The sequence below is a fragment of the Filicampus tigris genome, chromosome 1, assembly GCF_054856515.1.
Source record: "Filicampus tigris isolate MCC_2025a chromosome 1, RoL_Ftig_1.0, whole genome shotgun sequence".
NCBI classification, from domain to species: Eukaryota; Metazoa; Chordata; class Actinopteri; order Syngnathiformes; family Syngnathidae; genus Filicampus; species Filicampus tigris.
The window spans coordinates 1,587,501-1,599,350 of NC_141217.1; the positions used below are offsets into that span (position 1 = coordinate 1,587,501).

Consider the following 11,850-nt stretch of genomic DNA (forward strand, 5'->3'; position numbering starts at 1 on the left):
TCCTCACAAAGTCACTCAAAGACCTCACACATTCTGCTGCTCTCTGCTTGACTGAAACTTAACCCAGGCGGTGCGCCACAGCTCCCAGGCTACACTCTTCACGGCGCAGACCATGTCACGGAGCTCTCTGGGAAAACAATTGCTGCTTAATTCATATTCCACAAATGCAATTTTTTTTTAATATAATTAAAGGTTTTTATTGAATTATAGAAGTAAAACAAAGAACATCAACAATAACAAATATTTATTAGGGCTGTCAAAGTTAAAGCATTAACTATGGAGAATAGATTAACTTAAATTTTATAACGCACAAAAAAAAAAATTATCATTAGATGCAATTCTTCAAAAGGTGTGGATGCAGCAGGAAGAAAATGCAAATGCACATGATATTTGGTTAATTTTGAACGTGACCAAAAAATGGTGTTCAAGAAAAAAGTGTTCAATGTGCAGGGATGAATAGTCATGGGAGGGTGATGGTAGTTTTGAGTAGTACATTTAGGTAATTGAATAAATAAAACGTTTTGAAATCAATGAATAATCATTTTAATCATTGTGATGTCAATTATCATTCAAAATAACCGCGATTATTATTTTTTCCATAACCACCCAGCCCTAACTGATCTGCTCATTTTCCATAATGGTTGAAAACGGATTGAATTAAAACAGAATAAACTACGTGGAAAATATTGTTTCTGGCCAGGAAATGTGCAAAAATTAAATATTGTGGTCAAAGGAGGATCTTAGCAGCAGTTCAAGGCAGTACTTGTTCCACAAGCAGTAGGCTTTACGCGATCAGAGTTTTTGGGGTCGATCAGCGAGTTTGAAAAATTGATACTTGATTCAGATGGAGCAACAGATCTATTTAGACAACTTGTGTATTTGCTCTACAGTCAACCCCACCATAGCGAAAATGCATTGGAAAAAAAACATTTAAACTCCCCAAATTCTTCAAAAAAAACAACAACAAAACGCTGATAAACATTAAATACTACGCAATGTTTACATATTTATTACATTTTCTCTGAAAAATAAAAAAAACATGAACATTGCCAGACATTGAGCTGGCCGGGGCTTTTGCTAAAGCTATTGCTATCCTGGTTCAAAAGCTGTAAACAAGTTCATAAACTTGCATACTTAGCAGCTACGCAAATTAGCCTATGACTGCTCCTGGCAAGAGAAGCTGGCTGTGTTGTACACGTCCCGGTACCCATAGACTGCAATGATTATTTTGTCGTACATTGTTTGTCCATTTTGTACCTGGCGTGTGTGTGCGATGAAGCAAGCACATTCTCTAAGCCGTTTGGCTCAAGTGTAGCTGTACAGATTCAGCCCCATCCACGCAAACTGGATTGACTTTACTGTATGTGTAATCGCATCGCGAGAATAGCTCAACTCGCGTTGGGTATGACCGCAGTTCATCTGGTATCCTCGTTTAGCAAAGGTTTGGTGCGTCTGTCAACAAAGCGCCTACTGTATTTACGTGTTAGCCCAAACAACACACCTGCCTGCTGGCGGCATCTGTAATTGGCTGAATGTGCATGGCCGGAAGTTCACATAACCTACACTGAGTGATGAACGCTGTTTTGAGTTAAAGAGGTATTCAAATTAAATACATTTCACACATACTGTGGCTAGTTCTTTTTTGGCCGTAAATAAAATGGTTTTCGGACATTTTACCAGTAAAAAAAAACAACCAAAAAAAACACTATTACTTTGCGATTGAATGCTCAAATTCACAAATTAAATATCACACATACTGTGGCTAGTTCTTTTTTGGACATAAATAAAATGGTTTTCGGACATTTTACTGTACCAGTATAAAAAAATGTTTAAAAAATACACAAACGCTATTACTTTGCGATTGAATGGTCAAGGGCACGGAGGCGGAACTTCTGCTTCCCAGAGTGATGGTTTAAGGCTTCTTTATACTCCCACGGCCGACATCCGCGAGCACGTCACTACAGCAATGCTGCGTGCAGTTTGCCTTTATACTCATGCATAACCCACACGTGTTGTTTTGAAAATGTGTTGTAGTTTCACACCAAGTCGGGGGGCATCACTACACCGCAGGGCGGAATTTCCTCTCCCTTTTATGGCCAATTCCGGTCGTTGTTTTTACTGCCAAGCAACGATCAAAAAGACAGCAACAACAATGGATATCGTACCCGCTACAACAAAGTGACCTAGATGACTGGACGATGCATTTAATTGTATTGCGAAAACAATCTGGAAGGTGGCGGCGAAAGTGCGCGTGTAGGCTTCTTTACACACATACGTGACATAACACTCACGCCGCTGCCAAACTAGTTTGCTTCGCAGCAGCAAGAAGCCGCGTTGTGGATCGTCTCCTCCGAGCTAGGGGAAAAGTGTACATCATTGCAATATGTGACATAACGGACCAATAACGAGAGCGAATGCGGGCTGCGTCGTATACGCGGCAACAATTTGTGACATGTGTTCCAGACCTGTCGCGCAGCACAATGTGTCAGTCACAATGCAAATGCGGCAGTTGTCGCCCGCGCCGATGCGGGAGTAGAAAGAAGAAGCCTTTAGGGCTCACACGACATGAGACAAGGCTAAAAATAGATCTGCTTTCGGGCTCACATGTACACAATGCTAGGGCTGAACGATTATGGAAAATAATATAATTGCGATTTTTGTCCAAATAATTGCGCTTGCGATACGAGTTGCAATTTTTTTTTTCCAAGGTACTTTCTATTGTAGTTTGTAAACAATTAATCTTTATTACATTATTATGCATTATAGAATACTGAGGTAAAGGCAAATGAAGCATTCATTAATATAAAAGACAGTTTATCTACTACAATTAGAGGTTTATAGTTACTAAATATTTTGATGTGCAGTTTGGTAAGCGTTCACCACGACAACATAATTCTGCCACACAGGTATGGTGTAAGCTTAATTGATACTATACTGTAAAGACACAAAGTCAAGTGCAGATTACAACAATAGAGATAGACCGATTATCGGCCTGGCCGATTATCGGGATTGATATTTGGCATTTTGGCGATTATCAGCATCTGCCTTTTTTATTAAAAAGTCTCTGTCTGCTGTCTCCTGAGGCTGTGACTCTGTCCGGCATTGACCCGCCCACAGCACCATCTGATTGGTTGCTCGTGCATTGGGTAAGAGCACTACGTCTCAAGACTCACATGCACGGGAAGAGGAGAAAATATTGCAAACGGTCCAGTGAGCAAAGGTAAGTTAAGGCAACAGACGTTAGCGTATTAATGCGTCTTAATATCGGCTTCAAATATCAGTTATGGCCTCCTAGACTACTAATAATCAGTAACGGCCCTGTAAAACCCATATCGGTCTATCCCTATTCATGTATCAATCATGTAAACAAATCAGTAGTTTTGCCACTTCCTTCATACCACTTTGCTACATGAAACATGATGTAAACGTGGACTGCACTTCTTAAATCACTTATTCGACTTAACATAAAGATGGATAAATAAATACAATTAAAGCTCACCCGATCTCCATTTAGTAACATCACACACACCACCTGGTAGGAAATGTAAGATAATGCGTACTTATGACTGTAGGAGCCTAAATTCGATTTAAGTTAAATCATTGTTTGAAACAGCAATTATTTATGTTTATTCTAATAGGAGACTTTTTGTTATAAACAAGTTCGGGAAAAAAAATGATCGCATTTAAGTGTTTAATTACTTGCGTACCTATGTAAGTTCCTGTGTGGGCGGAAGGAAAGCAGATGGATGTGATGCGGCCGGTCAGGCAACACGGAGTTAGAGCCACACAGTTTTTTGACCTCATTCTCACTCTCTCTCTTTATATCTTTCTTTCTCAATCTCGTTTCTCTTATCCCCCCTTTCTTTATACCGTGGTTATTTTTATATATACGCCTAGTTCTTGGTTTTTGTATGATCGATTTAGTTGCTCGTCTGAACAAAGCCAAGGGAAGCGTATGGAGTTTAAGTTCATCGACGAAGTTGAGGACACAAGGAGGTGAGATTGGAGCGTCAAACTAACGCTTACAAGTTACGAACCTACAATGACGCCAGCGGGAATTACCTCTCGGCGGCATCTCAACAGCTTTTCGTCCGGAACATACGGTTGAATTCATCCTGTTAATGTTTGACCGCTTGACAACTTGACAACTGTGTGTGTGCTCAAACTTTGAACACACGTAAAGCGAAGTCAAAGGTGGCACGCAGCAACGCCATGACAGAAACTTCCTCACACACACGCTCTCAAAAATAGACAACACACGGTGCGTTTTTCCCCCACGCGCGGGATGTTTTAACCATGCGAGGTGAAACGGATCAAGAATGCTGTAGCTGCTGTAATATCTTATTTCTCGCATACGATCAATGAGGTCATTGATTGATCGCACAAATTACGAGATTACAGATACATAAAATGCAAAATATCGACCGATTTCGATCCAAGCGATTGGTGTATAGTCTAGCAAGCAGGTCCTTAAATACTGCCAAGTATGAGTAATATTAAGCTAGGCTAAGCACTGCTTTACAGCAGTTAGAGGCAGCGCTAGCTCTGTGAGCAGGCCTACAATAAGGACTTTTGGTGCAAAATCAAAGTTATTCAAGAAGAATTAGTGTGATGCTGTGTGTAAAAAACCCACCTCTTCATCAGCACAGTCTAGGTCAGGTAGATCATCACCTCCCATGCTGTTCATCATCTAGAAACAACACGATTCCATTAATGTGTGTGTGTGTGTGTGTGTGAGTGTGTGTGTGCATGAGTGTCATCTATAGGCTGTTACCTCTGAAAACTTGTCAAAACTGTTTAAGTCCTCATCTGAGTCATCTTCCCAATCTTTCCAGTTATTGAAATCCACGCTGACGCAGTTGCTCTGGCAGTGACAAACGTCGACAATTGAAGTGCAGTTTTTAGTAATGATGCATATCACAATCATTGAAAGTTGTCACATCAGGTGCTGCTTTGTGTCAAGTAGGGCATATCGCATTCTCGTGCCTCGCGGTATTCTCGTGTGACCTTGCTTCCGTCTGCTAAAGCTGATTTCCCATCACGTGAAAGCAGCCATTCGAAAATAACGCAAATGAAAGTGAGAAAGATTGTAGTTATAATGTAACAATGGCAGAACCAGATGTTCTGTATCTCATGTTTTTTTTTGTATTTTTTGTGTAAGATTATATACACACAGATATGTACGACAGGTATGCACTCACCGTTTCTGATGATGAGAATTTGCCTATAAAGTGAAGGAACCATCTGAAAACATCTCGCCTGTTCATTGAGCTTTGGGACCACGAGAGTGAATATAAAGTCTACACACCCTTGTTCAAGTGCCAGGTTTTGTGATATATGTGACCAAAATAAATAATTTCAAAACTTTTTCCGTCATTAATGTGACCTACAATCTGCACAACTCAATTGAAAAATGAAAATGAGAGGAAATAAACATGAATAACTTCAATAATGTGGTTGCACAAGTGTACATACCCTTTCTAGATGAAAGTCATCACACACCTGCTACTATTTCATGTGCCTCTGATTAATCCAAAATAAAATGGCATTTCTAGCAGAAGCAGGAAGATTTAGTGGAGTGGTACTTGGAACTGTTGATTATTTGCTCCACTTTGACTAAGGCTCAAGTTCCAGCTGATGAAAATCGGCCCCAAAACATATTGCTTCAACTACTCATCTTCAATGTAGATAAGGTGTTCTTTGGTGATGAGAGGGTTGGGCATCGTTTGAATTTTGGCGATTCCGAGTCCTCGAGTCGATTCCGGTTCCTAACGTTTCGAGATTCCTTTTTTCCCCCTTTTTTTGGTCAGGGGGGACAAATATTTGTTTCATGAACTTTTCTACTCTTTAAATTAATAAATAAAATTATATTATAAATTATAAATAGATAAATACATGAATATCAAACCTATTATCTTGAATTATCCACAAGAGAGCTTCATTTTGGAGTGCCTCAAGAAAATACAATACAATAATGCAGCTTATAGCATGCTACTTAATTAACACCCATGGCCAAGCCAAGTGTGCAAATAAAAAGAAAAACTTGTGCTTGATGTGGACATTAAACACATTTCATTTGTATACTTACCCAATTCTAACTCACTGTCGGCGTTGTGAGCATGCATCAACGGTCTCAACGGGGAGGAACAAATTTCAGAACACCGGTAGACCGACGCAAAGAGCCAAAGACCGAACATTCTAACAATTCTACCCCATGTAAGTGGAGGTGTTTAATCATATTAGACGTGCAACCTCATTTGTGTCGTGTAATGGTTAGCTGGTATGCTTTTATTTTGAAGGCCGGGAATAGGATTAGAGGCAGAAGTGTGTGGAAAATAAGTAACTTGCTGGAAAACAAACAACTTCTTGCCGTCTGTTGAACCCACATAATTACAGAATTTTGCACAAGATTCATTTTTTACATGTTGCAGTGAGTAGCTTGGTCTTTTTTTTTTTTTTTTATGAAGCGCAGCCACACTTTTGACCTGTGTTGAACATCCATAATTATCACACCCCGCGAACATTATCCTGTAGTCCTCGTTGCTGTATTGCTACGTTCACACCAAACGCGGATGATGCGTTTCTGGCGGTGCGTTTGAATTGGAGTCAATGTAGTTCGCGCAGGCGGGGGCGGTTATGCGCGGGGCGGTGCGAGTGATGCGTTTGGAGCGGTTTGGAGCGAAGCACCGAAAATCCATCCATTCTCTCCATTCGTCCCGTATTAAACAAGTCAACTTTTTTGCCATTACGCCTCGCGGCAGCCAATCAGCATTGGGCATACTACGTCACACACAGCCTAACAGCGTCCTGTTCACTCTGCGGCTTTTTTTTTTTTACAGTTCTTGAACTAACCAACACAGCAATAATGTTAACATTAGCATAGTGTGTCGGCCATTTGATTGCGATGTTGAAAAATGCTGTCGTAGTCTACTACTAAGCGAAGGCCCTCCCCTCTCCGCTCTGAGCGAATGAGCGGCTTCAGCATTCAAGATTCAAAATTTCCGCGGTCAAACGCGAGCGAATCAAGCGACTCGTTTGGTGTGAACTTAGCAGATGTGTGATGTCGGCAGACTCGGCACTTGCTGCACGTAGGCGTGGCGCGCACACACATTTCCTATTGGTTGGACTACGCTCGTGTCTGTCGATGATCCGCGCAGCGCGCACAATATTGGTACTTTGTTTGTTTTGGGTAGCTTCCTCCGCGAGACGGATTCGGAATCGAAATGTGGCACCGAAATTTTAAAACCTGAACGATTCCGGGAGAACCGAAGTGCTGGTCCCGGTTCCAATCAGTTCCAATCGGTTCCCGATTCCCGGTGCCCAACCCTAGTGAGGAAGTGGTGTTTTATGTCAAATGTACCTATTGAAAATTCTTATTTTTTTACTGTTAAACCTTGGTTTTATCGCGCCATAAGATGATTTCCCACATGCGTTTGGAAGTGATTTTTTGCTAAATGTAGCCAGACTTGGATGTTTTCTTTATAATGCAAGGCTTTGCCCTTGCCACTCTTCTCTCTTGTCCAAATGTATGGAGAAGACAGGAGATTGTTGCCACATATACTCAACAGCTAGTACCTGCCAGAATATCGTGCAGCTCCTTCAATGTTGCTGTCTACTTGGCAGCCTCCCGAACAGTTTTCTTCTCTGTCTTTTCATCTATTTTGGAGGGACATCCAATTCTTAGTAATGTCACTGTTGCGCCATATTTTCTACACTACTTCTACTTCACCATGTACCATGGAAAGTTATATTTGTACCATTCTCCTGACTGTTATCTTTGAACAATGACTTCCCCTCTGATTCTGTGGAAGCTCTCTGTGGACCGTAGCTTGTGCTGTAAGATGTGACTACAAAAAAGTCTGAAAATGTATATGAGGTAGAGGTGGGCATTCCTTCACTGACGGACACCCATTTTGCTTACGATTGACGAGACACTTTTTAAAAATGACTGAGCACTGATGGATTTTCTTCTGACAGAGTAATCGTCACTAACCGTGTCCATCAGTGAAGGACCATCATTTCATCACTGACGGACATCCATATAGCTGATTTTTTTGGGGGGAACTGACTAATGGGCCAACAGACTTCTGATGGACTAACTAACAGACTTGACTGACAGACTAACCAACTGACAATCACAATTCGGTTCATCACAAAAAAATGACGGACTGACAAATGACGGACGGGTACCCAAGCTGCTGACCAGCAAAATCGAGTAAAATGCCCATCTCTTACTGGAACAGTGAACTTTTTGGGAGGGTAGTTAAATGCTGGCAGGTGTATGATGCCTCCAATTTAACCATAGTCTGAACACGATTAATTCTGAAAACAGCCACGTCCCCATTTATATGAGGGTGTGTGCACTTGTATAACCACATTATTTCTTTCGTTTATTTTTACTTCCCCCTTCCTGAAAAGATTTTTCAATTCAGTTGTACAGGTAAGGGGTCAGTGGAAAACATTTTTAAATTATTCATCTTGGTTTAATTTTTTTTATATACGGTAAACAAAAAAAAAACAAAAAAAATGGCATTCAACCTGGGGTGTGTGTAGACTACTAAAATCTACTGTATGACTAGTTGAGTTGGACAGTTATGAAAAAAATTATAATCACAGGTATTTTGATTGAGATTTAAATCACAATTATTGAAAGGATTATTCATTCATTTCAAAACTTCAACTACAAAAACTACATAAAACTATCATCATAGCCTCACGTCCATTCATCCCTGCATGTTAAACATTATATTCTTTTTGTCAAGTACAAAATAACCTTGTAAATCATGTGAAATTCAAGCCTCTTGCATTTTCATTCTGCTACATTCACACCTTTGATTCCTTCCATCTGTGCAAACATTGAAGCCTTGAATAAGCATTACCTTTATTTATATTATTTTATTTTCATAACTCTTGTGACTTACTGGGCTAACCTGCGATATTGGGAATTTTATTTCATGCCATGTGGAAATGTGTGTTGGTATGACGAAAAAAAAGTCCTTGGATCTTTGTAAGCTTGAATTTTGAGGAAACTCCCTTGAATCTTTGAAAACTCGACTTTAAATATGAATTGAAAAAACAACTTGAAAATAAATTAGTAAGAAGGTAAATACAATTTTTCTTCAATTATAACGTTTGAAAGATTAAAAGATGCCAAAATCCAAATCACAATTTAAATTTTGATTAATCATCCAGCCCTAATAACTAGTGTTAGTTTTTGAGAAATTTAATTTGGAACAGTTAATAAAGGATATACTGTATAAAGACATCCAATGACCCTGGAACAAAAGGATTCCTCATTTTCAAATGAGGGAAAAAAATGATAAATTCTAAAGAAAAACCTTTTAGAGTTCAAGCAGCATGTGGGAGCAAATTGCGTCAGACGTTAGCGGTTGCAATGCATCAGTGAAAAACAAGTCAAAGTTGCCAAGCGTTACCCTTGTCTTATCTTTGGTCAGTCGAGGCCACGCCTTTCCAGTCTCCACTTTTCGTAAACAACACAACACAGATCTGTCTGTGCGTCTGTGTTTAGATTCCTGTGTAACGACAAAGACACAGGCTTGGACTCATTCAACACATGGCCCAACATCCATTCACAACATAAATGTGTAACACTCACTTTGGGGTCAATCTCCGTATAAAGTTCCACTATATTCTGATGTTTGATGTTATTTGTTTCACTGGCACAGCTGTGTTAGGGTGACAATAGATTACTATAATAACAGAATCAAATGAGACATGATCAACACCTGACATGGATGGGAAAAGACTTACCTGAAATCAAGTTTAGTCTTGTCAAAACGCACAGTCACGTCTTTACTGTCTTCCACACAGAATTCTATAAAGACAGAGTCCCGTCTGTCGTACCACTTGGCAGTTGCAGGCTGCCTAAATACCACACACGCGCAGACGCGCGCACACACACCCCCACACACCCACACACGCACACACACACACAGTAAGTAATTGCATGTGCATTGGAGTTTACTATCATGCACAACTAATAAGACTCATTTCAGGTCATGTAACTCAAAATATTTGTCTCGCTATTGACCATTGCGACAATAATACACATCCCTTGTACAGTTACTAACTGCCAGTACCAATCAAAAGTGAACAACATTGTCTTTTTAAAGGCTTGTAAATGTTTTAAAGCAGCTTCATTAATGATCAGAATCATATTAGATGTACAGGTGTAGCATACAGTATGTTGTGGACATCAGTGTCAGGTACGACCACACCATTCTCAGGCATCTTTTTTTTGAACAATGCAAAATAATTTGTGTACATAAAAACAAAAATAGGTTATTAATTCAGCGCAGAAAATATTATTTGAAAGTTAGTGATCGTTAGCTACGAGCCAATCCTGACAATAGGCTGTGACACTGGATCCTTTGCCTTGCTGATTGGTTGACGGTAGCTTAAGAGCTAAAGCGAGGGCATATGAAAATGAAAACAAAACTACAGCAAATCACAACTTTTGAGACATTTTTCCAGAGGAAGGAATGTGGTGATACACCAATCGGGTTCAGTGAAGAAAGTTTGTTGAGTTAAACATTTTTTTTGTCCTGACAGGCACGTGTGTTTCGTATGAATACATTGATGCAGCTAAATCATGTGTTAGTCCCATTAGCTACTTGACCCGCAATGAAGGCAAAGACTAATTGCCGTTAGCAATGACGCGTACATAGTAAACAAAAGACTTACATCTTCACTGCGTTTGCAATATAAGTCCCCCGTCGGACCGCGATATCAACAGCAAGCACTGTATAGCTAGCAAAAAAGATTAGTGAGAAAAAAAATCGCAAACGGGATGACAAGGAGCCTGTTCAAACATCGCGTGATTTTGGTATGCTGCTGCTTCTTCTTCTTCTTCTTCTTCTTCTTCTTCTTCTTCTTCTTCTTCTTCTTCTTCTTCTTCTTCTTCTTCTTCTTCTTCTTCTTCTTCTTCTTCTTCTTCTTCTTCTTCTTCTTCTTCTTCTTCTTCTTCTTCTTCTTCTTCTTCTTCTTCTTCTTCTTCTTCTTCTTCTTCTTCTTCTTCTTCTTCTTCTTCTTCTTCTTCTTCATTCGGTTACTGGCGGATTGCAGCAATTTACAGACGCATACCGCCACCTACTGTACAATCGTGTGTAGCACCCATTTCCCCACTTTCATAATCTATACATCAGTTTAGTGTCCCTCAAATATTTAAAAAGTCCTTCCCTCACACATCAGATCCTATCTCCCTCTCCCTCCGCTCCAAGCACACCACCATGATGTTGGTGTTCACGCGTGACATGCGAGTTGCCGCCTCACGGACAAATGTAAACAACAAAGATGGCTGATTCCGATCAATGGTTTGTCGTTCTGGTTCATAACAACACATTTCGACAGTGTTAAAATGCTAAGGTAAAAAAAAGTGTTGCACATTTTTTGGAGGGGAGGGCAACCAGTCAGATGCCAAAATTAAAATTTCATGGGAAAAAAATTGGGTATACAGATTGATGATGATTTCTGGGAGCTTGCCAGACACAGGATACGGTCTACCACCTCTTGTGCTCATCTGGGATTCATCCAGTTTAAGGTTTTGTACAGGGTCCATTTTTTCAAAATCCAGACTCTCTGAAATGTATCCAGATATCCTGAATAAATGTGACAACTGCCAAGGTTCTCCCTGTAAACTTAGTCATATGTTTTTTACTTGTTCCGACCTTGTTAATTTCTGGACCGGATATTTTGGGACTATGTCTGCTGTACTCCAGGTGAGTTTGCAGCCTTACCCATTGGTTGCTATATTTGGTGTATCTTACGCCTCTCTTGCATTAAGTGCATTTCAAAAGGATATTATAGCTTTCACTTCTTTACTGGCAAGAC

The 11,850-nt window shown here is 40.0% G+C and overlaps 1 protein-coding gene across 1 annotated transcript in view; it reads right to left on the reverse strand.

Moving 5' to 3' along the window:
* ptges3a (prostaglandin E synthase 3a (cytosolic)) overlaps positions 1 to 10,872 on the reverse strand; it is a 12,437-nt gene extending 1,565 nt beyond the window's left edge. Inside the window, exons 1-6 of the mRNA XM_086046271.1 lie at positions 10,705 to 10,872; positions 9,772 to 9,885; positions 9,617 to 9,686; positions 9,435 to 9,533; positions 4,775 to 4,864; positions 4,634 to 4,690 (exon numbers count right to left, since the gene is read on the reverse strand). Coding sequence (XP_085902397.1) covers positions 4,634 to 4,690; positions 4,775 to 4,864; positions 9,435 to 9,533; positions 9,617 to 9,686; positions 9,772 to 9,885; positions 10,705 to 10,706 — 432 coding nt within the window. The 5' untranslated portion in view covers positions 10,707 to 10,872. The remainder of the gene's footprint in view (positions 1 to 4,633; positions 4,691 to 4,774; positions 4,865 to 9,434; positions 9,534 to 9,616; positions 9,687 to 9,771; positions 9,886 to 10,704) is intronic.
* Between the last annotated feature and the right edge of the window lie 978 nt (positions 10,873 to 11,850).